At 43.3% G+C, this 27,461-nt stretch overlaps 1 protein-coding gene across 1 annotated transcript; it reads left to right on the forward strand.

The window, feature by feature from the left end:
* The first annotated feature begins 1,087 nt into the window (after positions 1–1,087).
* On the forward strand, positions 1,088–26,610 carry EIF4EBP1 (eukaryotic translation initiation factor 4E binding protein 1). Its single transcript, XM_031950690.1, has 3 exons — positions 1,088–1,477; positions 23,387–23,566; positions 26,124–26,610. The coding sequence occupies exons 1-3, from the start codon at positions 1,333–1,335 to the stop codon at positions 26,153–26,155; spliced, it is 357 nt and encodes a 118-aa protein (XP_031806550.1). The 5' UTR covers positions 1,088–1,332; the 3' UTR covers positions 26,156–26,610.
* Positions 26,611–27,461: the final 851 nt, after the last annotated feature.

The raw sequence follows: 27,461 nt of genomic DNA on the forward strand, positions 1-27,461 counted from the left end.
CAAAAAAACTTCCTTTACCACTAGCGCAAACTAAACCAGGGGCTGCAGTCAAGAGAAGGGAAGGCCTGAATTCAAATCCTACTTGAGATACTATTTGTAGGATGCTGACCAAATCCCTTAGCTGCTCTTAACCTCGGTTTCCTCATCTGTAAAATGGAGGCGAGGGTAAGAAGTAACATTTGCAAAATCCTCTAAGAGGGTTTTTAATTACCCTGGCAGGGGTTCTGTCAATAAAAAAGTTATAACAAAAACAAACAAACAAACAAAAAAAAACCCCAAATTATTGCGACTCAACAACAACAAAAAAATAATAAAAGGGTTTTGTTTTTTTTTTTTTACAATTATCTTCTTTGACACTTAGAGCAAGCGCGAGAGGTAAGAGCCGTTATTATCCCCATTTCACAGATGAGAACACTAAGGCAGACCGAGTTAAAGCGGTTTGCGCAGCGCCGGGAAGCTAGCGTGGCCGACTGTGCCCTTTGAGACAAGATTAACGAGTTTCTGTATTCCGAGTCCCAGACTCCGGAGTTGGAAGAGCTCCCCGAGGTCATCTCTACGACCCCGACCCACGCAAGCTCCGTACATTCTCTGAGAACGCCCCCCCAGAAATGTCACCCACCACGCGTACGACGCTTCTCCCCCTTCACCCACTTTTTTGTTTGTTTGTTTAACTGAAGGCGCTGTAAGCAAGCCCAACCAATCAGAGATCAGAGGGGTGGTGTTACTAAGCGCACAGCCTTCTGGGAGATGTAGTCCGCAGAGATTTCCAGCGCTACTCTGATAAAATAGGCGCTCTCTTGGCCCGGGGCGTTTCGGGAAATGCAGTCTGCAAGGTGTCGGGGAAGCCTCGGGGAGCCCCGTCTGCGCTCGGGAGCTCAGCCCTGCAGACGCAGAACACGCGCTTTCAGAAAGAGGGAGTTTCGGTGGGGAGAAGCGATTCCTGCCCCCCGACGTGGGAAACGAGGCTAGCGTTCCAGGGAGAGCGGGTGCCCGTAATGGCCGTCCACGCCGGGGTCGCCCCGAGGGGCGGAGGCGCGCGCTTCGCTGAGCGTGCGGAGCCCACGTCGGGGCAGCTTCAGGCCGGCCGCCTCCTCCTTGTCGGCGCGGGCCTCCAGGGGCGACCCTGCGCTCCTGGAGGCGTGGCGTGGGCATGTCCCCGGACAGGCCGGGCATCCTGGGGTTCGCGAATGGGGGGAGGGGGGGTGAGGACTACAAGTCCCGAGGGGCTGCCGAGCCGCCGCGGCGGAAGGGGCGGTCTGGGGGCGGAACGGGGCGTGGGCGCGAAGCGGTCCCGCTGCACCCGGGGTCCGCGGTGGCAGCGAGGCCGAGACCATGTCTGCGGGCGGCAGCTGCGGCCATACCCCGAGCCGGGCCATCCCGGCCACTCGTCGAGTGGTGCTGAGCGACGGTTCGCAGCTGCCACCCGGGGATTACAGCACCACTCCGGGAGGCACGCTCTTCAGCACCACCCCCGGAGGTACCGTGGGGGCGCCGGGGGCTGGGGACCCTGGGAAGGAGTGCAGGGGCACCCGCCCGAGGGGACCGGCGCGGAGGGGGGTGGCCCGACCAGCGGAGAGCGGGGCCGGCGGCAGGCAGTCCGACGGCACGTGGAGCGCCCGGGGGACCCGGGAGGGGGCCGCACCTGGTGCGTGCCGAGAACCTTCGCTCGGGGTCTGCAAACCCCTCCTCCCGCCTGCCGCCGCCGCCGCGTCCCGGCTCCCGACGGCCCGCAGAGACAAAGACTCTTCCGCCAGCTCCCGTCCCAGCGCCATTCTCGCGGCTCAGCCCTCGCTGCGCGTGGCCATGCTCCCGCGGGGCCCGGGAACACAGAGGGCGGAGCGGGGGGCCGCTGCGCCCCCAGTCACTGCTCGTCTCGCAATCCCGAAATCGCCCCCCCAGGGGTTTTGGGGGCAGGTGGAAGGGGTCCCTGTGTCCCCGCTGTCCGGGGGGCGGGAGGCGCGCCGAACCGCTTCCCCAGCCCGGGGTACTTGGTCTTTCTCAGCGCCGCGGCAGTTCTTAAAAACTAGTGGTGCGCCCCGTTGAGCCCGGGGGAAGGTCTGGGGAGGCGGCCCGAGGGAGCGTCGGTGTGAGCTGCCAGTAAGAATCCTGCGTGGCCTAGGAGGAAGTTGGGCTTGGCACATGGTGGGGAGGCAGGGGCGGGGGCCGGCTCTGGGTTCCCTCCGGCGCACAGCATTCCCAGGAAGCCGCGGGCAGTGCTGCCCGGAGGAGCTGACGAAACCTGCGCTCGGGCTTGCGTGATGAAGCTGCTCGCCCGGGCTCACGCTCCCCTCTCGTCGCCTTGCCCCTGCCTCGCTCTCCGGTCCGCGGGGGGGGAGGGGAGGCAACAAAACCCAAGCCCCGGAACCCCTGCACACCGGCCTTGCTCAAAAGTGGGGCAAAGGGTCTGGATTCCGAAAACCGGCCCGAGTCTAGAAAAAACCAGGGCTGGGCTGGGGTGGGGGCGGGGAGGGGCTAGTGAAGGCCGGGGTAGTATCTGCTGGCCCGTCCTTCTGGGGCCACATGTTTATTTTCTCAGGCGGAGACTTGCAGCTGCCGCCAGCCCCGTCGGCTCGAGTCTTTTACGCCAACTTGCCTGACCCTGAACACAGAATCCTGACATGTTGCGGCTGGGAAGAAATCTTAGAAACCACCTGATCAGCCTCTTTGTTTTTACAAGTGGGAGCATTGAGGCCGAGGGTGATTAAAAGGGACTTCCCTCTGCTCAGATGAAAAGTCCGCCTGTCCTCTCCAGATTTCATGGACAGAGAGGCCTTTTAGCACACAGTAGTTCTCTTTTTACTATTATCCCCATTTTACAGATGATAGACCTGAAGCTCAGAGATTCCGACTTTATTGGCCTTTAGGTCACTTCCAACTGTAGAATTCAGTGGGAAAGGATTTACCCATGGTCACCCAGCTAGACTGGAACCTTCTTCCTGCCCCAAGACCTCGATAACAGGTGAAGGCAGACTAGAGAAATCTCTTCCTTGCCTAGTTCTGAAAAGGCTGTTCTCTTTGTCACACTTCTCAGTGACTTGTGTTGACCCTCCTTCCTGAACAACTTTTGCTTCCTCATTTTTTAAATGACAGCGCTAGATTAGCTGTTCTTTCCAGCCTTTCTGCTCTCTATGGGTTGTCTTTATTAGAATCTAAATACCTTGAGGTCTTGTTTGTATTATACTTCTCTGCTTGGGTGCCTGGCACAGCGGAGGCACTTAATAAACGCTTGTTTTAACCTAAATGTCTGGCCCTCTGTTTCTGATGGTAGGGACATCCCTGAGACTTATGAAATCAGCCCTGTGGCCCTTTAAACAAACACAATTAGATGTTAACTAGCAGAAAAAGAGTGACTTCCTCTTCCTGTATTCCTTTGGGCAGTGAAGATGTCTTCTTGGGGGGTGGGGTGAGGGGCTTGAATTAACCTCTTCCTTCCCTAAGTTGACACATTTATTAAGGGATTTCTCTGTACCAGGCAATGGAGAGGAGAGAGGCCCCAGAGAGTGGAGTATGCTGCATCTAAATAAGATATTTACAGAGTTAAAAAAAAAATTTTACCTCTAGGGAGCTGAAGAGAGAAGAAATAAAGCTAGAGGGTCTTGGGGGAAGAGCAGCCCCTGCAACTGGATTGGGGAGGAAGAACTTTAAATGCAGGAAGCCCTGAATTCCAGTCCTGCCTCAGGATTTATTAGCTGTGTGATCCAGGGACAGTACTTAACCTCTCTGTCTCAGCTTTCTCATCTGTAAAAGGGATTTTTGTAAAAATGAATAGGGCAACTGTGTGATGAAGTGAATAGAATGCTGGAGCCTAGAGTCAGGAAGATTACTCTTCCTGAGTTCAAACCCAGCCTCAAACACTAGCTGTGTGATTCTGACCAAGTCATTTAACCCTGTCTGCCTCAGTTTCCTCATCTGTCAAATGAGCTAAAGAAGCAAATGGCAAACTACTCTAGTATCAAAATTCCAAATGGGATCACAGAATTGGATATGATTGAACAACAAAAATGGGGATTAAAACAGCCCTTCTTTTATATTGTTTTTTCGTGAGAATCAAATGAGTTAACATAATTACAGTATGTTGCAAATTTTAAAGCAGTTTATAAATGCTACTTACCAGAAGACTTTATTTTATACTGAAAATCCGCACTTAGAAATGGGAACGTAGGAGTTCTTCCAGAGCAACTAAAGAATAGGAAAACAAGGACCCCCAGAAGCTAACCTTAACTTGGGTATCCAGTGGCTCTCAGGCCAAGTCAGAGCAGGTTTTCATCTGCCAGAATCAATAGATCTGAGACTAGCAAAGACATCTACATACTAATTAGTTGCTTTCTGTCATCTCCATCCAGTTTTCCCACAAAATGTTCACCCTTTGTCCCCAGGGCCCTTTTTTAACCTTAAGGAAGCTTGATGGAATTAAGAACAAGTTGCATTTCTTTCTTCCTTGGGGGAAAGAGGGCTGTAAAAAGATTTGAAGCTGAATGGAACATCTAGTCCAATCCCCTGTTTTTTTGCAGTTGAGAAAACCAGTCACCCCCTGTTTGGGGGGCTTATTCCAGGGCTCTAACTTGATTAGCCACAGAAAACTAGGAGCAGCTTCCTAGGGGTAGGTAATGAATCCAACAGTGGTGATAAGTGGGCTCTGTGTGGGATATTTTAGGGCCTTCTCTGGGACCAGGTTTTCTGCTGGGATAGGGTACCCCAAACCCTGTGGAGTAGGGCAGAATTGGGGCTTTTGTGGAGAGCTGAGGTGGTACAGAACAGAGAGACTGTTTTGGAGTCCAGACCCTGGCTGAAACCATGGCTTTGCCTCCTGACCACCTACTTGTGTGACCAGCACTAGATGGTGAACCTTGAATTTCCTTTATCAAGTAGTGGTTGAAAGATAATAATAGTGACAATAAAAATATTTTTACAAAGCACTTTGCAGATTATCTCATTTGGTCATCACACCCTCAGAAGTTATTAACTCTGATTTATAAATGAGCCAGCTGAGGTCAGCAGAATTTAAGTGACTGCCCAAGATCACCTTGGCTGAGGTTGGATTTGAATTCAGTCCTTCCTGACTCCAGACTTGGCACTCCTTAACCTACTCTAAGGAACCAGAGGAACTGAGTTTATTTCCAGCTTAAGGATTTATGATTTTTCTGGGGAATATCAGAAAATGAGGCAAGGGAAAATGAATCCCTGTAAGTTAGGGATTCTCCAGTCAAATATTGCCAGAGGAAATGACTTTTATTTTTTCATTTGCAAATGCCAAATGGTTTGTGAAATAAAAATAGCTAGCTTCTTTCTCCAGCACCAGTAGGGCTGTAGAGGAAACGCAGATAATTTATTTCTGGTTAAAAAAAAAAGAGGCAGCTGTTAGGCACTATCTCCCTGAAGTGGCCTTAATGGGGCTCCCCCGGCAGACTGGAGCCGCTTTGATCATTACCCCACAACTGAGTCACCTGATCTTTTCCCCTGACATTCCATGGGAAGTTTTAGCTAGGGTGGACTTTGTATTAAATATTGATATTTTAAGTTTGGCTCTGATAGAGTAACAGCAGCTAAATGTCACATTGGATAGAGTGCTAAACTTAGAACCAGGAAGATGTGTTCACATCTGGCCCACCAGTTGTGGGACCCAGAATAAGTCATTTAATGTCTATCTGCCTCGGGTTCCTCATCTGTAAAGTTGGACCATGCACCTCCCAGGGTGGTTGTGAGGATCTAATGAGATGTTTGTAAAATGCTCTTACAAATGTTGTTGTTATATCAGTAATAATAATGTTCGGCTGACAGCCTTTGAACAAGTCAGGAATCCTCCTTTTCCATAGGTCCCCTTTTCTGGATAGTCCATCAGGCCTTCATGTCTCTAAGGCTCGGTTTCTGGTTTACCTTGTAAGGTCATTGAGGGCAGGAACTAGCTTTGCCCTCCTTTTATCCCTGACAGATTCTTGTTATAGGTACTTAAATGTTAACGATCACGTCTGTAAAAGTGGAACAATAATACTTGTGGCAGAATAGGCTGGGAGGTGAGTTTAACATTCTGTGGCTCTGAGGAACGATAATACTTGTGCACTTTGGCAGAATAAACAGGGAAGTGTGTTTAACATTCTGTGACAGACCCCTGACGGACACTATACTTTGCAGAACAGATGCTCATTTGCCTGTGATGGTGCTGGAAGGAAATCAAAGGTCCGGTTCCCAGTAGACACACAGCCTAGCTTCTAGAGTTCTTATTGGGAGAATCTCCATAAATGGGAGGGTTTTAGGTGGGGATAGTGAGTGGTAAGCATTCCCAAATCCTGCACCCAACAGTATTCATCATTGCTAAAGCCTTCTTTTCTCATCCCCAATATAAGAAATGCTGGGTTATAGAAGAGCAAGCCAGCTGTACATAAACTCTGGCAGATTGTACCAAATTGGAAAGAATTGCAGCATAATCCAGGACTCATCAGCAAAAAGTTGGACACCATGTAAAATTTTTCTTGACCACAAAAAGTCATGTAAGCAAGATTTTTGTTGGTGAACTCAGTTCAAACCTGGATGAAGTCATAACTGTTTGGGGGCTATTTAAGGATAATCATTCATGTGGAACCAACTCCTGCCCTGGTAAAAATCTCTCGAGTTAAACAAACTGAAGCCTGTGCCTGGGAGGCTTGCTTTGGAGAGGTCTCTTAATAAGAGGCTGTGGAACAAGATGTTGCTTCAAGAGACAATCGGGGGATTGTCCCTGCCCAGAACACAAGACAGCATTCCAGGCTGTCCCTCACAATACGAGGCTGTGTCTCACTGCACCGCCCGAGTTGAGAGGAAAATTCTTGTGAAATATTCTTCCAGTAAACCAGTGCAAAGGAAACGAAAAGTTCTCTTTTAGCCACAGGGTGGACGGCTGCCTCCCTAGCAATCACAACATTGGCCAACTATGCAGCGCTTTGCAGAGATGAGGGACTAAAGAGGCGATTTAATAACTATTTCAGCATGATTGGTTTCTTTTGCAATTCCATATGGTTGGTGCATTAAAGAACATGATTCTGAGGAGGGTTTTACAGATTTGCTAAATGGGTCCTTGGCACATTAGTTTAGAACTGCTGCCTTATATTACTTTGGGTACTTATTCTCTATCCTATAGGCCTTCTACAGATACAAGTTTATTTAGAATACTGCTAAATTCACTAGGGACCCTGTTTGCCATTTAAAGTGGGAGTGGGGGGCAGCTAGTTGGTGCAGTGTATAGAGCCTCAGCCCTGAAGTCAGGAGGACCCGAGTTCAAATCTCATCTCAAGCACTTAACACTAACTAGCTGTGTGACCCTGGGCAAATCACTTAACCTTAATCAGCAAAAATAAACAAACAAATTAAGTGGAAATAGCATATATTGAGAACTCCATAAGTATCTAACAGGGAAACTTTTTAAGCAAGGGTATAAGTTCTTCATCTCACTGAGCTCAGTATCTAGGAAGGAAGATGTAGTGTATCAATTTTTTTTTTCTTTTTGAAAATACAAAAGAAGGTGGTACAGTGGATAGAATCCCAGGCCCACAGTCAGGAAGACTCATCTTCCCAAGTTCAAATCCTTTTTCAGTCACTTCCTAGCTGTGTGACCCTGGACAAGCCACTTACCCCCTGTCTGCCTCAGTTTCCTCATCTGCAAAATGAGCTGGAGAAGGAAATGGCAAACCACTCCAGTACTTAGTCAAGAAAACTCCAGATGGGTTCATGAAGAACTGGACACAATTGAACAACAGCCATAAAAGCTAGCATTTTTATTGCACTTTAAGGTTTGCCAAGCATTTTATCCTCACAACCACCATGAGAGATCATTATTGTTATCCCTACTTTACAGATGATGAAACAGTACATATACATACTACTATACAGTACATAATATTCAGATGACAGACCTGAGAGGTGGATTATACAGATAAGACAAGTTCAGTGACTTGCTGGGGATAGGGCCACAAATAGCACATGGGGTGGAATCTGAATTCACATCTCACTCCCTAGTCAGGGCTTCATGTTTCATGTATCCCTGTTTTTTATAGAAGATAGTATTTTTAAAGTAATAGTTAATGGAGTGACTATTGAGTAATAACGGATTTTTAGAGCAGGTGAGATTTAGAACTGAAGGGAAGCTTGACCATCTGGTGACCTGAATGGCCTTGAGTGGGTAAATCTCATGAGTTGTGCTTCTGCTTCCTCATCAGTACAAAGTGATTTCCAAGATCCCTTCCAACTCTCATTTTACTGATGAAGAAATGGGGGCACACGTGGAAATTAAGCAGTTTGCCCAAATTCACACAGGAAGTAGCCAAGCCAAGGTTCAAGTTCAGGTAATTCCTAATACATAGTTCATTATATTTCACCCAAGATGTTCATATAAATGGGTGAAATACACTTGGGATGACCTCGGAGAAGTGGAATAATGACTTCTTATACTAATAGTCAAATTAAGAATAAAGTTTTTCCCTTTTTTTATTCCCTCATTCTGAAATCTGCTTCTATTGGTTAGTTAGCCTTTAAAATGTAAGGTTGATAATGAATAACAAGGAAAACTCAGATCTGATCAAGAGGCATAGAAATTCTAGTTTAGGCAAATGGGTGGATTCCGGTCCTTTGTGTTTTAGTCTGTGAGGACTGGATGGAAGTGGATTCCCTCTCTTGTCTAGATTATCCTACACGGTTTGGTCTGGGTATAAATTCAAGATTGAGTAATCAATTCCCTGGACCTTCATTAGGATAAGCCCACTCATCTCATAAGATTCATAATTCTCATTTATTAACCAATGGGAGTTATGCTAATTACTAGCATAATTAATTACCCAGAAACTTTGTTTCTTGAACTTTTCATATGTTCCACAAGAAAACTTGCGCAGCTTGCACAGGCTGGGGTATACATAGTCTTTGGAAACCACAGTGGTAGCCAATCTCTGTCCTTTTGGGTAAGTGGAATTTAATTTTTTTTTTTTAATTTAATAGCCTTTTATTTGGAATTTAATTTTCAAAAGACATTCCAAACCAAACCCAATGAATAAATAAGGTAATTAAGAGGGCCTATCATAGTAAGTTGGAGTCTAGATCATCTGGATTCTGGCAAAACATTTTCCTTCTCTGAGGCTCTGGGCAGAACATTGGTTAGAATAATGTTTCCTCCACCAAACTGAGAGGGAATTATGTGTTAGAAGGGCTTTTCTGAGTGTTAATAATTACCATTGAACTAGGTAATAGTATATGTTGTTTTTTGTTTATGACGTGGCTCATATTCAGTTCATCAAACATTTCTTAATCCTGAAATCTCTGAAAGCTAATTCCCAAAGAAGAGTTCCAAGAACATTTTGAACCAGAGCAGTTTCAAGCAACCACAAGACGAATTTTTTAAAGCTGCTACTGTGTGCCAGGTACTGTGCTAAGGACAAAAGCAGACTGCTCCTTGCCCTAAAGGCATTTACATTCTACTGGGAATTCAAGCTTACTTTTCTCCGGTTGTGGGGTCTTCTATTTTGCTGACTGGAGAATATTTATTTAAATGCGGGAGTTCTGGTGCTTTTGTTGAACAGTTTGTGAAAAGCACTGGGACTGGAGGGCTGAATTTAGACTCGAGTCCCAAATTCTCTGGGTCTGTTTTCTATTTTATAAAATGAAAGTTGTAGATGACCCCTAAGCTTCTTGGTCTATGTGACTTTATGGTACAGTGATTTTATATTGGAGAAAATAGTATATAATAAGGGAAAGGGGAATCAGGGAGGGAGGGAAGGCGCTGTCTTGGGCAAGATGGTTGGGATGGAAATAGACCAGCCCATAGTAATCTAAAGAGCCATGTGGACGGTGTATGGAAGTTCCAAGGAGGGCCTGCCCTATCCTGGAGCTGCCCTTTGGTGGGGAGTTGAGTCAGGTCTACAGGGAGGCGCCAGATCAATCACCCTTTTGATTTATTCCTTATTTTGAATGGATACATAAATGAAGTAACACTGAGTGCTAGCTGTGTGCCATCTCAGTATGCAAATATAAAAGAAAATTCTGTTCCTTCTGGAGTTTATATTCTAGTAAGGAAACAACACATTGACAGTTCCAGATGTGGTCTCTCCCTCAAGTGACAAGATTCAAAATGCTAATCTGCATTGGTGGAGAGAATTTCCTCAGTGGGAGCTGTGGGACTGGGGAGTGGGAGGAAGTTGAGACAGCTTTCTAAGAATAGTGACACAGATGATTTATTTGGTCCTATTCTGCTGAGAGTAGCAGGTTTGATGAGTAGGGAAAAGAAATAAACAAAACTTTTTGGTTTAAGGGTATCGGTTTTTTCTTCCGTGAATGCCATTACTAGCACAAGGAAAAAACAGAAATTTCCTCCCTTTGTTCCCTCTCCCCTTCCCACTACGTTTTTACAAATAAGGGAAATAGAGGAAGAGAAGTGAAAAATAATTTCATTATAACTAAGCAATCAATAGCAGTGCCCAGGAAAGAATTTGTCTTCTTTGCATCCTTCCAGGACAGTGACTAAGCCTGATTGGGGGGAGGATGGAGGAGGGGGCAGAGATCAGAAACACCCTGGGATTCCTGCAGCAGAAGCCATCTGGGTTTAGAATTCCTTTTGTTAGAGCCTTTACCTGTGATATTTGCATACCTCTAATAGTAAAAACTGGCATTTATGCAGCCCTTGAAGGTTTTACAACACTTTCCATGGTACATAATATTTTAAGCTGTTCATACTTCATTAATAGTTTTGGTATACCCTATCCTCTCCAGCTTTTTAGCTGTTCTGTGAGATATAATCTGTAAATTTAGATTTCTCCATTTTACTGATGGGGAAACTGAGACTTGTAGAGGAGATTTGGCATTGTCACAGGTAAGTTCATTGTTAGAAACAAGATTTGAATCCAAGTCCTCCAGGCTCCAGATCCAGCATTGTTATCCATTGCCTTCTGGGACCAAAGGACATTTTCTTTTCTATATAAAACTGCCTTTTGAAAGTCTCAATGAAAGAAAAGGAAAAAAAAAAAAAAAAAGTCCTAGTGGCCCCTTCTTGTATCTGGAGGATTTAGTCCGAGGTTGACAGATTTTCAATCCTTAACTCTTCTCTTAACCTGAACGAAAGTTTCTTAATATGTGTATGTGTTGTGGATCCTATCTCAGATTTTTTTTTTTAAATTAATAATTGGAAGAAATGCTAAATGTCAGTCAGAGGACTTTTCCTCCATCCAAATTCATGGAGCAATTGAAAACCAAGGTGTGCCAAAGCTATAAGAAAGCCTTTTTTTGGAGACAATATATTATTAACTGCATCCTATTCTGATGGTCTGACTTACTTATGTAATGTTTTCTCTGTGTCAGGCACTGTGCTGACTGCTTTACAATTATCTCATAAGATTCTCACAAAAAAACTCTGGGAGGTAGCTGCTATTATTAGCCCATTTTCAGCGGAAAAATTGATAAGTACTTTGCCCAGGGTCACACAGCTAGTAAAGTTGTTGAGTGTTGAGGCTGGATTGGAACTCAGGTTCTCCTGACTACATTGTTGGTGCTCTATCCAAGGTGTCATTCAGCTGTCTCTTAAGAGTTTCATTTTTTCATGTGTCCTCTATTTGAACTTGTTTCCTTGAGCAGTGGGAATTTATTGATGGAGTATCACTCAGCATCTACACTTTGGGGAACTTCTGGCCACCAGATGTTACCATTTTTTGTACCCAGTTATTGGGTATAGAGGGTTTGGGCCATGTCTGTGTGGAAAGGGCACCATGACAATAAAATCAGGGATCTTTGAAGTTGTAGGAGTGAAGGGCAGGTACCAACAGGAAGGTCAATGTCATGGTCAAGGTAAGCAACCTCCAAGTTTCCCTTGTTTTTTCATAGTACAGCATAGTTTGGAATATCACAGTTGGGTCATGCAGTTCTGTTGTGTGTGGAAATTAATTAGCCAATGCTTAAAAGACAAGAGCCCTTTACAGCTTTTCTGAGAAAATAGAAAAACAAAAAATCCCGAGTTCTTTCCTTCCAGTTGCAGCAGCACCTGCTGGAGCCCCTTTGCTAAATTTTAAGTGAATGGTGTCCTTTAAGCTTAAATGTGTCCTTTTTTGTAACACCTCCTTCTTACTTAGTCCTACTTCTTCCAATTGTGAGTTAAGCCAGAAATCTACTAATTCTACATGAGAGCACTTTGGATAAGTAAAGATAATTATCATTCTTTCCCTGCTCCTTCTCCAGGCTAAATATCACCATTTCTTGAATTGATCCTTATATTGTTTGTAATGGGATTCCAGCTGTCCTCCTGATTGCTTCCCAACTTCTCAATATTTTTCCTAAAATGTCTTAACAGCCAAAACTGAACACAGTAACATTCATTCATTCAGTCAGTCTTATCCAACTTTTTATGACCTCTATGGACTGTGGCTCACCAGCCCTTACTCTGAATCCTTTGAAATTCAGCTCCCTAAATTTAAAATAGGGATTATACTCTGTCTGCCTTTTCTTTCCTCTGCCTCTGAGATGACTAGTCAGTTGACCTGTACACAAGTTTCCCATCATTTTATATCCCAGCAAACTTTTTTTGCTAAGAATCAAAGAAATGCCCCTGATTGTTTCTTTACCCCTCGAAGAGTAAAATTATCACTAAGATTAAAAATTATGAGATGCTTTCTTTTGGCAGACAGAACTTGAACATTTGTTTAAATAATTGAAATTTCCCATCATGCCTTTCCAGGTAACCAGTAAGCATAATCCATTCATGGTGTTGTTGATGTTTCTACCTTCATTGTCTCCAACTAAATATTCTCTATTGTGCTTTGCTCCCGTTGTTTTCTGGATCTTCTCACATAAGTATATCTAAAATAGTATATATTTTTATTTTTCACGGCCCTTCCCCCCTTTTTTAATTTATTCTTCCCCTTTTAAGTAAGAACTTTCTTACACCATTATTTTAGTCATGAATCTTGTCCTACTAAATCATTTTGTCTCCTTCCTTTGGAATTTTTGACACATCTTGCTTGTTTGTAGTCATTTGAGCTCATGGATGTCTACTGTTATTACTTCCTTGTCATTATAAGTAGTTTTTCCTCTCATTTTAAAGTCCCCCCCTTTTGTTTGTTTGTTTGTTTTGCAAGACTCCAGACAAATACATTTTTACTAACTCTTCTTAAATGTAGTTCACTTCTGGCCAAGAACAGGTCATTGCTATATTTTAAGCCATGGACCAGAGAATCCATTCTTAAGCACCATCTTCTTATCTGCTGGTCTGCCTTTCTCCACTCAAGCCCTTTCTTTTAATCAATGGCAGAAGATGAGAACTGCTCCTTGCTTGTTGCTTCCTAAGGTTTTGATTTTCTTGGCCAAAATTTCAGACTTCAGTTTCCTCTTACTTAAAAATTAAAATGAAGCAGGGCCTGCCTTCAGAGAGCCAACAGTTCATGGGGGATTAAATACAAGGTAGCTGGGAAGACAATCCCTGGTGTCTGGGAGAAAATTAATGAGTCATGGGAGGGCACGGATATGGGGTGACCTATTATTTCCACTAGCCTTTGGTTCTCAGCTCTCAGCTGCGTCTCCTTCTCTGGGTCCCCATTTGGGGTTTTCTGGCAGAGATGTTGTAGGGGTTTGTCATTTCCTTCTCCACCTCATTTGACAGATAAGGAAACTGAGGCACACGGGGTAAGTGACTTTGTCAGATCTTCCTGACTCCAGGCCTAGTACTGTCTCCGCTTAGTCACCTAGATGCCCCAATAATCCACATTGCTACTAATGGGTAAGAATAGACTGTCCAGAGTGGGTGCAGGGTATTGTATGCGTACAATTAATAGCACGTTGCCTTTGACTGGGTTTGAGATAAGAAACAAAGCTGCAAGGTTTGCCGAGGTTGTGAACTTGGTTAGCATGAGGCCTGGCACATAGGAGACATTTAGTGATTGACAGACATGGGAAACAAGCAAGTGGTGGTGCTGCTGAAAAACGGGAAAGGTTGGTTTTTAATGGGATGGGTTAGCTAAAGGCCACTGGTGATGTTGGGTTTGGTGCTCTAGAGGGAGGAGAGTCAGGGCCAAAGATAGATTTGGGAGTCTTTTGTACAGAGGGCTTGTTAAAGGAGTAGGAATGAAAAAAGATCAAGTAATGGCATTTCTGGATCAGAGTGGTTTAATACCTGGGCATAATTCAGATTTCTCTCCAAAATAATGCATCATTTCACAATTACACCAACAATGAATTAGTGTCATATATTTATTTGTGTCTCATAGTAACCATCTGGGAGTAGAGGTGGCGGAAGAAGTTACATTATTTTGATGTATATAAAAGAAATAGCAAGTCATGCTCAGTGTATTTGCAGTTTCGTGTGTAATCTTTTTTATAGAAATGTTTATTTTATCCCACAAATTAAAAATACAATTTAAAAAAGAGAAAATAGGAATGAACTTGATTGCCAAATCACAGTGGATAAAGAGAAGAAAAGGGCCTAGACCAGAATTTTTTATAACGGGATGTCAAAATTTGCAAAACAACACACGTTAGGTTTGTCTGTATATTCACTGGATCCTTTGATAACCCAGTCTGGCCCCATTTGAGAGAGGATGAAACTGAGGCTTAAGGAAATTTGCCCAGAGACCAAAAACCAGCAGTTCTAACCCACTATTTCTACCTTCAGGTCTAGTGTTTGGTTTTTTCTACTACACCAAAATAGCCACTTATCCTTAGCTCCTCCCCCCATTGCACAGTACTAAACAAAAGGTGAATGGCTTAATAAATAACAGCTTTAGTAACATTGGGAAGACATTAGCTATCTCCTGTCTATCATTTATCTAGAACTGAGCACTGCTAGGTAGTTTTAATTGTCCAGCCTCTCCATGCTGGAGATGTTAAGACATAATAAATGTTGAAACACCCTGATTTCAGTTGTCCCTAAAGGGAAATAGAATCAGGTGGAAAGGACTTTAGGAGATCCGTAATCTAATCCTGCCTCATTTTACAGAGCAAGAATTGGAAGGTTTTACTTCTATCACCAAACTGCTTTTCCTAGGTTCACATTTCAACTCCATACACCATCTTTTTTTTGTTTTTTGTTTTTTTAATTTCCTGGAAAGCTAAAAAAGTTGGTCTGTGTCCTAGTTCCAGTCTCTTAGCATTAAAAAATTCTGTTTTGTTTTTGTTTTTTAAACTAACGGGGTTCACTAGTGGTGTCCTAACATTGCCTGTGAAATCAACAAACTGATTATTCTACAACTTGTGCCTCGGGGAGGGGCTGCCTGGCCACGCCTCCCACTCAGGTTTATACGTGTCCCTGCACTAACCAGAACATGTGCTTGAACTTTATTGGGAGTGTCTGGTTCCAGAGCCCACAGCTCGTGACTTTAAGCCCACAAATATGAACCTCTCCTGACCTCGTTCTGAAATGTTCTCTCTCTCCCTGGAATGGGAGCTGCAGTTCTAGGAATTCCACCCTGTACTCCTTCCAAGGCTCCCCTTGGCCTTGCTCCAGGGGAGTTGTATTTTGGGACAGCGGAACCCCAGGCAAGTTCTGCCCTTGTAGAGGCAAGCATTCACCAGCTAGATGAACGCCCCCACCACCCCAGAGGCCTAAGGACACCGTCCTAGGCACTGGGGAGGGATGTAACAGGATCAGAAGGCCAAGCCCTGGCCTGTGTTTGCTAAGAGAAAAGGCACACGTACCTTGTTTTTGGTGCTAGAAACTTAGGCCAAAAGTAAAATTGCTGAGTTGTCCAGTGGGGGGTCGGGAGAAAGGCAGTAGACTCTCAAGGACTGCTCCTGTCTGTGAGGAGGATGGAGAGGAAGCATGGGAATGGAGTATGTATGTCATGTCTGGCCTGAAGTTTTTGTCCTGAGTTGGCGGCTGTTGAAAAATGATTTTCCCTTTTTTCACTAGCCTCGAGGTAACTCCTCCCAAGACAAACCACAGAATCAGGGGTCGTCCAGGCCCCATGGAGGCCAAGCAGCTTTCCTGTCCCTGAGCACTCACTATCTTGAAAGGCGATTTTGGTCCCACATTGACTCCAAGTTAGCGCACTGGTTCCCCAGTCCTCAGCTTACACGGCTCTGTCCAATGCAACATGAGAGCATCAGAGAAGGGCAAATAAAAGTGCCAGAGGGGTCACATTGGAAGTGCTTCCAGAGGGTGTGGCAAAGGGTGTGGTGGCGTGGCTGGCACTTAAAGGATGCCCAGGAATGGGAGGACAGTAAGAAGGGGAAGGCTGTGAGGAAACAACATGAGCCGGGGTACTTCTCTCCTGCTTCCCAAAAACAAAGCAGGGGAAGAACATTGGTCACCAGGGCTTGGATCAGAGGTGTCAGACTCCTGGTCTGAAGTTGCTAAGTATTTGACAAAATAAATAAAGATATAATGAAACAAACGTTAATTTGTAGTTTTCCAAGTCAGTGTGCAACCTGCCGGGCACTTTTCTGAGTTTTACACAATTGCTCTAAGTGACCTAACAAGTTCTCTGAGCTATTATCAACTTTCTTTTTTGAACCCTTTGATAAAATCATTCAAACCCTCTTGAAAAAAAGAGAATAGGGACTGTTCATGATACTTGTGGAAATATGTATAGAGGAATTGCACATTTAACATATATTGGATCACTTGCTGATTGGGGGAGAAAGAGAAAGGAAGGAAAAAATTAGAACACAGTAAGGGTGAATGTTGAAAATTATCCATTTATATGTTTTGAAAATAAAAAGCAATAATTTAAAAAATTGAAAATTAGAAAAAAGATAAAATCATTCAAGACCCTCATTGACCCCTCTTTTGCTCAATCTGAAGTTGAAAAACGTCATAAAATCCAGGAATTGGATAACTATCAGTCCCACTTAGAGCCAGGCAGGAATCAGAACCCTCTCAGAAGTAATCATGGTGCTTCTTGATGGTTTCCCTGATAGGGAACTCACTACTTCAGGTTAGCTTCTTTCATCTTTGGATGATGTTAATTGTTTTAAAATGGAAGATCAGAAGTTTAGTGTGCCTGAAGCATAATGGGTGTTAAAGGAGTAAGCAACTTAAGGACAAGAGATTTGGTTTTTGTCCTTGTATCCCCAGACCATACCCAGTGCCTGGCATCATGGTAGGTACTTGATAAATGCTTGTTTAATCAAAACAGAATATGGAGGGGGGGGGGCTACTGAGTGGATTGTTATTTTGTCATTTTATCCTGGAAAACAGAAAGGAAGATGCACAAGCAGGAGATGTCACAGAAGAACCTATGCTCTAGAAAGATTCTTTTAGCAGCTAGGTGGAAGATAGATTAGAGATGGGAGAAAATGGATGTAGAGAGCCATTAAAAGCAGTCTCTACAACCAGCATACTTTGGATTTGGAAATGATTCCTGGCATTTCCTCTAGCAACTTAAAAGAGTTTTGGGGTCAGGAATACTAGGAATCTTTTCCACTTAGTGAGACTGTTGGATCTCACCAATCAGAACTGGGATTAACCCAGGAAAGTTCTAAGCCAAGGAAGACAATTCATTTCATATATACATACACATACATATTTTAGAGGCAATCAGGCCTGCGGTCACACAGTTAGTACATGTCTGAGGGTGAATTGAAAATCCTGTCCCCAACTCTAGGCTTGGTACTCTATCCACTGCACCACTTAGAATGCTCCCATTTCAAAAATATTTATTAAAAACCACGTGCAGAGCACTGCTAGACAACAGGGATACAAACTACCTTCCTGGCTTCACAGAATCACACTTAGATACACATCACCTTTTTTTGGAAGCAAAAAAAATTAGTCTGCCCTAAGTTAGGGGCTGATGCCTATCTAGATCAATATCAAGTTTGTCAAACTTTGACTTAGAGATCATTTAATTTGATTCCCTCTTTTTTTTTTTTTTTTTTAACAAGTGAGGAAAATGAATTAGAAGATAACATCTAAAGTGCTCTGTTTTTTCAACATACTTAGCAAATTCTGCTATAGATCACAAAGCACATTTTTAAAGTTTCTCACACCCCTCAAAAATCTTTTTTTAAATTAAAGTTTTTTTTTAATTTTCAAAATATAAACATGAATAATTTTCAACATTCACCCTTACAAAATCCTGTGTTCTGATTTTTTTCCCTCCCTTCCTCCTCTCTCTTCTCCCCCAGTCGGCAAGTGATCCCATATATTAAACATGTACAATTCCTCTGTATGTATTTCCACAAATATCACTGCTCAAAAATCTTAAGTAGCTCCCAGTTTACCTACTGTTGGTTACCTATTACTTAGTATTTGAGGCCCTCCACAGTCTGGTACTATTTTGCCTTTCCAACCTTATTGCATATTGTTCCCCAACAGATACGTTCCCTGAACATGTCCCCAGTCTATTGTGTTTTTTTTTTTCTTTTTGTTGAGGCAATTAAGGTTAAATGACTTACCTAGAGTCACAACTAACTCTATCCATTGCTCCTCCTGCTGTTACTTCTCAGTTTTTACTGGTGTTCTGTGTCTCAAATAGCTTTCCTTCTTTCTCATCCATTGAATTCCTACAAAACTTCAAAAACCCAATTCAGATCTGCTCTAAGCATCCTCATTTCTTGGAACTAATAATGATCTTTCCTCTTGCATCTCACAGAGCTATTTTTTTGTACCTAATGGCCTTGCATTGTATCTATATTAAGCCATGTCAAACTATCAGCCCATGAGAGCAGAGAGCCGTACTTGATTAGTTTAGCAGACCATAGGATTTACAGTTTAGAGATACCGTTAAGAGATCATATAATCTAGTCTAAAACTTGCATCTCCTCTAACACATAAGTAGGTGTTTGATATTTCTTGAGTGAATATGCCCAGAGTTCTGCTTCTCCAGATGGGCATCAGTGTGAGGCCCTGAAAATAGGCATGTGGCGGTTATCAATTTCTTGGAATCAGAATGATCTAATTTATCTCTTCTGATCATTCTGGAGCCAGCTAACTAGTACAGGTGAAAGTTGATTTTTAAATCTCAGAAATCAGCAAATATTACAAATCAGGACTTGGTTTCATGCTTTGTTGACTGTCTAGACTTAGTGTTAATAATGCATATATGTGCAATAATGTGAGGCATGCACTTTTTTTCTGAACTGGTTGTTAAGCATTTACTGGGATGCCTTACTCTGTCCCTCATTTGATCACAAACTCTCCCTCTTCATAGCCCAAATGTCCACATTGTTGCCAGCATTTCAGCAGGAATATACTTTTTGTTTGACCATTTCAGCCATGTCTAATTCCTTGTGACCTGTATTTTCTTGGCAGAGATACTGGAGTGGTTGGCCATTCCCTTCTCCTTCTCATTTGACAGATGAGGAAACCGAGGGAAACCAGATGAAGGGACTTGCCCAGAGTCACCCAGCTAGTGCCTGTGGTCAGATTTGAGCCCAGGTACCAGAGTTTTCTTGAACCTAGGCTCACTCAGCTCCCTATCCTCTGCCCACCTAGTTGCCCTTTGAAGAATACAGGATCTCCCCTAACAGCAGGGAGCCACCAGGCACCCTCACCAGGGTTCACTATCATCATATGGAAAACCGAGACAAAATGGCTTAGAAAGCCTCTGATGGAGATGGCCCCCAATCCGGCTCCTTCACTTTGCAGGTGAAAACTCAGAGGATGAAAAGAGCTTTTTCTGTTTTGGCCCTCAGGTACCAGGATTGGGCTATAAAACCCCGAGCCTCTGATTGGAAATTCTGCCGTCATCTGACTGGGTCATATTTCTGTGTCCTAAGGCCCCTTCTAGCTGGGGCCCCTCCCTGCTGGCCCTTCCTTCACCCCATGATGGGAGTACTCACTCAGAGGTAGTTTTGTGCTCCTCTCCCTCCCTTTGCAGCCTCTGCCACAGTCAGTTGACTTTAGGTGCTTAATAAATTTAACCCTCTCCCTTGCTGGCATATCCTGAAATTGAATTTCTGTGGGAATGTCTCTCCTGGCATTTTATGGTATGAATTCTGTCTTGTCAAATGGGGTTTTTTTTCTCTCATTTTTAAAGTACAGGCTTTGCTTTAGGGGAAAGGGGGAAGACTTGGATTTCTCCCCCTTCTTCTTGATATGTCATTGATTTTGGGCTTAAATGACTTAGCTTCTTGACTTCAGTTTCTTTGGGGAGTTGAGCTAGAAGGTTTAGACCTCAACCCTTCTAGGGGTTTTAAATCTATAATCTATGAAAAAAATATTTGTTTTTTTTAACATCAGCTAAATCTATCCTGCTAATAAAGTATGTTATTTTTACATCCGCTAAATAAAAATTTATGATCCTATGGGGGGAAAGCACCTTTTTTTTTTTAACTAAAATTTACAAAGATTGGGGAGTACAAGAGGTACTCCCAGAAGTTAGCTGAACCTGCATTTTTTTTTCAAGAATGTAGAATGTAAATTTCTTTCTTAAAATGTTGAAGTTCACTTTGTAAAGAATAAGTAAACAAAATTTGTGCCTTTCATTTAAAGGATAATTGGCAGAAGAATTCACTCCAGCAGATCTTAGAAAAGGAAGTACATGCTACAGCTGAGAGAAGAAGTATTAGAGTACGGAGAGAATTTTAGAATACAAAAGATTAGAGCTGGTTCATCTAGTTCAGGAGTCCTCAAACTACTGGCCCGCTGACCAGATGAGACAGCTGAGGACGATTATCCCCCTCACCCAGGGCTATAAAGTTTCTTTATTTAAAGGCCCACAAAACAAAGTTTTTGTTTTTCTATAGTCCGTCCCTCCAACAGTCTGAGGGACAGTGAACTGGCCCCCTATTTAAAAAGTTTGAGGATCCCTGATCTAATTGACTGCTCCAGTTCTCTACCCAACCCAATCTCAGGAAAGTGATTTTCCTAAAATACAACTACTTAGTGGCAAACCTGAGGAGATGTCACAGGTCTCCAGCTTTTCAATCTAGTGTTCTTCCTCTAGACTCCCTCACAGAGACTCCAGAATTCTAATAAAAAATATTTTGAATTTTAATCTCGATTCTCCTGAAGACTACTTTGTAAGGATGAGAAAGTCCCAACTTGTTTTTATCATCTCTTGTCTCAAATGAACAGAGCAGTTCAGACTTCTAAACTTTCATACTTGAGCAAAAGGCTAAAATAAGTAGCATTTGCCTTTGTTGAGGGGCCCCATCTTCTATTCCCTCCTTTCTATGCTACTGTCCCTTCAGGTGCCTAGGCCTACGTGCCACCCTCAAGTAAGAACCTTTGGAACAACAGTTTGCCAAACTTACTCAAATGATATAATTTTATATCTCTTCTAGCTGGTGTTTGTGGTATAAGGGAGAAGGCAGTGCTTAACCCAAATGGCTGATTGTTTGGTGGTGGAATTTCACAATGGAATTATCAATAAGCATTTATTTTCTATCTCCCTCACCTATCTACGTCTCAATTTAAAAGAAAAATAAAACTCAAAGACAAATTTCTAAAAGTGCCTCCCTAGTGCTCCTGCAGTAATGATATATAATTGACCAAGGATATGAACAATTTTCAGATGGTGAAATTAAAGCCATGCTTTAAATGCTTTATGTCCAAAGGGCTATAAAAAGTGCCATTACTGGGTCTGTCTCCTGAGGAAATCATAAAGGAAAGAAAAGGACCCATATGTGCAAAAATGTTTGTAGCAGCTCTTTTTGTGGTAGCAAAGAATTGGAAACTGAATAGATGCTCATCAGTTGGGAATGGCTGAACAAGTTTTGGTATATGAAGATAATGGAATATTATTGTTCTATAAAAAATGAAGCTGATTTTAGAAAGTCCTGAAAGATCTACAAGATCTATATTTGTTTGAGCAAAACAAGCAACCAGGTTTTTCTCTTTTGTTCTTATTTTTCTCTCCCAATATGATTCATAAAGTAATATGTATTAAAAATAAATTTACTAGGAAAAAACAACAACAACAAAAAAAGATAATTGACCACCTACTAAGAGAAAAGATGTTGTTGAGGGAGGGGAAGTGTCAAGTTTTTTTATCAATCAACAGGGTATGTTAAAGATCTCACTTAGGCTCCACCCCATGTGGAACACAAAGAACCTGTTTTCAGTGAGCTGTGTTCTAGGTAAGGATATGTAATCCACATATAAAATTGGCTCATATACAAAAAATGACTCATATACAAAAAATGACATCCATAGTGTTAACTTGCTAAAACTCAGCCACACTAGAGATCTCTGTGGGCTAAAATGGTCAGAGGAGGTTTTATTGAGAAGCGAGAGCCAGATCTGAATCTTAGAAATCAAGTCCCTTCATTTCACAAAGGAGGAACCCAGACCCAGGTACTGTCACACATCATGTGAGAGGCAGAATCAGAATGTGAACCCTGGTCTTCTGCTCTGTCCTGTGCCATGTTTTCTCAATCTGAAGTTGGAGGACAAAAGCAGGAATAAACATGGATGTTGAGAACGGTCTTGTCTGAGCAATGTTAGCAGAGCAGCATTTTGCCCTAAAAGTCTGTGGTCCTGGTCTCTAAGTGCCCAAAGGATCAATCACGTGGGAACAGGAATTAGACCGAGATTCCACTTGGTTCTAGGGGGTAAGGCAAGGCACAGGCTAGCAGGTATCAGATAAGTATGAGGGAAAATGCCCTGTCTAGGCCAAAATGGGATGTGCTGCCCCATGATGTTGTGGGAGTGTGGACCAAACAGCTTGTTAGAGGTCTCATGAAAGGGACAGTAGGAGGTAGGCTTATGAGTGCCTTCCATGAGATTTCATGGTTGTTAATCAGCAGCTACCTACCATAGTCTGGGATAATATGAAGGTAGATGTTGGCAGATATTTAGAAAGGAGGGGCCATAGACCAAAGGCAGAGGCTGTAGCTCATTAGGCTGGTGCCTAGCGAAAGACTTGGTGCTGGAAGGGATCTCAGAGGTGCCACCTCACACAACCCCCCTCATTATTAGGACTCCATCTTGAAATTGGTATTTCCCAGCTACTTGTGTCTAAGTTAGGGACACTGTTATGGACGATGGGGAAAAGGCTGAATCTGTCAGGATCTGGTCTCAAACAGAAGCTGTCCCTTGATACATATGAACTTGGGAAAGCCATTTAGCCTCTCAGCCAGTTTTCTAGAAAATGATGCTTCCTGGACCCCTTCCAACTCAGGTTTCTATGCTGTATCCTGCTAGGACAACATAAGCTCACTGAGGGCAGACTTTTGTTTTTAATGGTGGTATGTCTGGTACTTGACATAGCACCATATGTACTCACTAAGTACTTCATAACACTCTCTTGTTGAATTGGACTGAATCTTGTCTCAATTTTACAGATGAAATTCCGTTCTTGGGAGATTCACTTGTTTGAGCTCGATAATTAGCAGGGCCAGGATTTGAACATGGCACTCTTAAGTCTAAATCTGTTGTCCCTCAGAACCCTGGCTTCTCCCTGTCCCCGTAGTTTCTCCCTCTCAGCCTTAGTTTTGCCACCCAGACTTTGGTTGGAATCAGCATCCATAAAGATGCCTGATGGACCCATCTTTGTGCTTTCTGTCACAGGTACCAGGATCATCTATGACCGAAAATTTCTGATGGAATGTCGTAACTCTCCTGTGGCCAAAACACCTCCCCGGGATCTGCCCACCATTCCTGGGGTCACCAGTCCCCCTGGTGATGAACCCACTACTGAAATGACCCCAAACCACCTCCCCAACAGCCATGAAGACAAGCCAGGAAGCCGTAAGTAGAGCGGAGACTACCTGGGAAGTACAGGCTACCTGAGCTGTGCGGGCACCCAGTAGAACATCTGTTCTACCTCCTTCATTTGCACATCACAAAGCTGAGGTCCAGATGAAAAAGTACATTTCCTGAAGTCACACACCATGAGCTAGCACCATAGATATCCACCTCTAGGATTCAGCTTTCAGCTAAGGCACTTTCCAGGGTTAAGGGTAGAAGAAATGAACAAATTGGCCTTTTCCACATTCCCATATCCTTCATGCCCCCCATAAACCTCATCCTTGCAAGGATGTGTGTGTGAGGTCAGGTGTAGCCCAACAGATGTTATAGAAAATGCACAATAATTTCCTGTTTCTTCATTTTCACAAAAAGAGGGGAAACTCCAGAAGCCCAGGGGGAGAAGATGGTGCAATTATTCTAAGTCCTGAGTAGCAGGAAGTTCTGCAGGGCTGCCCTTTAAAACAGAAGTGGATAAAAATGGGCCCCTCTATACCATCGTTATGATTCAGTTCATTGTTGGGTAATGAGTGACACCCTTTGGTATAACGGTTATCTATCTCACACTTGGTAAGCTTCCTTGGGATGTGTGGCACTCCAGCCACAGACTCTAGTCATTTGAGTCTATTGATCTACTGTTCCTCCCTTCAAATTTCCATTATCATTCCTGTTGGCACTTTGTTCTTATAGGTTTTCTTTTCAATAGATTCCTCCTTTGGTTTCTCCATTGTTGCAATCTTTTCATTTTTATGTGCCTTGTATTTCCCATGGTCTCCTTCCCTTGCCCCAGAACCATCCTTTTGATAAAAAAACAAAGGGCAGCAGGAGGTGGGTTTTGAGTGGTTTTGTTCTTACTGCACACAAGAAGCCAGCTTGTTGGAAATCGTTAAAGTGCTGTATTTAGAAAGATTGCTGTTTCCAGGAAAGAAGATAAAAACCCACCCATTTCTCTTTTTCTTTTGCCTGGCCTTATCACTCTCAGATTCACCCTCCTCTCTCAGCCCTGTCTACTGTCAGTGGTTAGTTCTTCTGTCAGTGAACTTGCCTAGAAGGCAAGTAGTTTGGGCTTTGAGGAGACTGCTGCATTCTGACAGTACCCCAGGCACTTGGACCTGAGAGTCCAGAACCACCAAAAAGTCAGAGTCCAACAGCATGAGGAGCCCAGCAGCAGGATGCCCAAAGTGCCACAAGTGCTGGCAAGAAAAATGGGTAAACAGGAGCAACTGCTTGGGGCCGGTAGAGACTGAAGTTGGTCTTAGGATCTGGAAACATTGAGAAGAGAAAGATTAATAATGATAATGAAGAGCAAGGGTGATGGTATTTGTATAGCACTTTTAAAGGGTCATGGTATGTCACTGGATTTTCAGAATTATAAAAGTGCCATTATTTTTACAAGTGAGGACACTGAGGCAGTGCTTAAGAAACTTGTCCAGAGCTGTAGAGCTAGTGTCTGAAGCAGAATTTCAACTAGTTCTTTCTCACTCCAGATCACAATCTAACCAGGCAGTACATAACACACTTATGTACAAGCAAAGTTGGTAAGGAAGAAATTGAAGATAATCAGCAGAGGGAAGGCATTAGCATTGAAAGGGCCTAAAGAAGACTTCTTATAAGGGAAGTTTTTAGAGGAGCCTTGAAAGAAGCTGGAGAAGCCCAAAGGGTAAAGCTGAGGCCTGCAGGGTCCCCCAGTGAGGTGTCAGGAATGGCCAGGAGGCAAGCAGGGACTCCTTGAAGGGTGAATGAAGGGAAAGTATGAAGACTGGAAAGGTAGGGAGAGGGGCCAGGTTCTGAAAAGAGAAGATAAAAAATTAGTCAGCAAAAGCAGTCTAATGATATGAGCAATAGTTCATCCTGAGAGGCCCCTGACCATTGCAAAAAAAATGAACAAAGTGCATCCTTTCATCTCCTTTAAAACTTCTTAGGTAAAGAGAATATGTATGTCCTAGATAAGAATAAGTAATTCCAGCCTTCCTCTCTCCCCATATCTGCTTTATCATGAATTTCCTAGAAAATTGATAGGGTAATTGTTTGTCTACCCCCAAATCAGAGAAACAACCAAAGTAGAAAAGTTATGAGATTTGGTATCAGCACTCTTGAATTTGAATCCTGGTTCTGACATTTAATCGCTCTCTGACTTTGGGCAAGTTGCCTAATCTTAATTTTTATTCCTTTTTCTATAACCTGAAAAGCCGGACCGGGTGATTTCTAATGTCTCTGAACTCTAAATACTGTGGCCCTTTGGATAAGCAGAGTCCAGAGTAGGATGGGACTTTGGAAACCTACCCTTGCTGCATTTCCTTTGGAATTAAGGGAAGGAACAGCAGCTTGGCAATCTCTAGAAACTGCCTCCTGACTTGACATGAGGGAAACTTTCCTTTCCTTCCTCTATTCCCTAATGAATTTGAATGAGGAGGGAAGAGGAATGTCCAAATGAATCTTTAAAAAAAAAAAAAAAAAAAAAAAGTAACCTCTGCTTGAAGACCCTATAACCAACTCCCAAGATACCAATTCAATCTAACTGTTCTTTGGTTTATTAATTCTTTATCTTTTCTCTCCACAGATGAAGAGTCACAGTTTGAGATGGACATTTAAAGGGCCGGCCACCAGAATTGAGTAGTGGCCCCCAAGACCCACGAATCCCATTCAGGCGAGGAGACACACCAGTCACGCCTGTCACGCCTTATAGGAGCTGTTTTTTTCCAGAGCAGAAGACAGGGATGGGGCGAGATGTCCCATTTCCTCCTCCCCCAGTGGAGCAGCTCCCCCCTCCCCAGAGCCAGCACCAGCAGATACTTCCAGTAATGCCAGGAGCTGCCCTTCCCAGGGGAATTGTTACAGAAACCACCCCCTACTGCCAAGGGGCAAAAATCAGGGGCAGGAGGAGCCCTTGTGAACTTGTCTAGTTCTTCAGGTCTCATTCCTGGATGGATGTGTCCACCCCTTTCAAGTGTGTGCCCGGTGGCCCCCACACAAGGGCACAGGAATGTCCCCTCCAGAGAGGAAATAAAAGCTGGTCGGCCAACTCTAGACCCAGGGCCGAGAGCTAAGGCCTGTCTGAGCGTTTCTTCTCCAATACGACTACCTTCACCCCATTTGATAAGTTCCCCTTTCCTTTTGCTCAATCCCACAAGCAGCCCTCTCTTACCTTCCCCCATCAGGACTTATGCTAGGACATGGGAGGGGAAACCTGAGCCTTCACTTCCAGGGAGTTGCTCATGCTTTGGAGATGGGCTTGGTTTAATCAAATTACTTAAGTATTTTATTGGATACCTACTATGTACTGATCTTGTAAGAAACATAAGGCACCTGCTGAGAAGCAAGGCAAGTACACAACCAATTAAGATAACAGGGGATGCTGTAAAGTCATACACATTTACGTGCATAAGAGAGATCGCTAGGCAGGTGCTAGTATTTGAGCTGGGTCTTGAAGGGAAGGTTAGTATTTTAGCAAATAATAAGGAAGAGAGGACATTGTGGTTCGAGGGTTAATAAAAGACCAGGTTGTTTGACTAACAAATAGTGATAAGACCAGTCAGGCAAAAGTATTTCATTTCAACTTAATATCTGCCCATAACAGAATAGAGATAATAGCATCCATACAAAAAAAAATGATATTTTTGGGTAAAATATAACAGAGATAAAGGAGAGATCTAGGGAAAATGTTCTAAGAAAATTCACTTTCAAATGAGAGAACAATTAGAGAAAGCTGAATTGGTCCTTTAAAAGGACAGTTGCATTCCAGAAAAATCTAGGAATAGTGATTTGGGATTAAAACAATGATCAAGGCATAGCTAGGAATAAAATGTTCTTAATGACCTCCCATTCTTTGAGATAGGTGTAACCACAAAACTACAAAATTTGATTAAAAAGAGAGAGCAAAGTGCCCAACATCTGTTTG

This window comes from Sarcophilus harrisii, chromosome 2 (genome assembly GCF_902635505.1).
Source record: "Sarcophilus harrisii chromosome 2, mSarHar1.11, whole genome shotgun sequence".
Lineage (NCBI taxonomy): Eukaryota > Metazoa > Chordata > Mammalia > Dasyuromorphia > Dasyuridae > Sarcophilus > Sarcophilus harrisii.

Bases quoted from the DNA above. Each gene is read 5' to 3' on its own strand.
- EIF4EBP1 (XM_031950690.1), top strand. From the start codon at position 1,333: ATGTCTGCGGGCGGCAGCTGCGGCCATACCCCGAGCCGGGCCATCCCG. The intron at 1,478-23,386 runs GTACCGTGGGGG...TTTCTGTCACAG, and splicing joins CTTCAGCACCACCCCCGGAG to GTACCAGGATCATCTATGAC. The intron at 23,567-26,123 runs GTAAGTAGAGCG...TTCTCTCCACAG, and splicing joins TGAAGACAAGCCAGGAAGCC to ATGAAGAGTCACAGTTTGAG.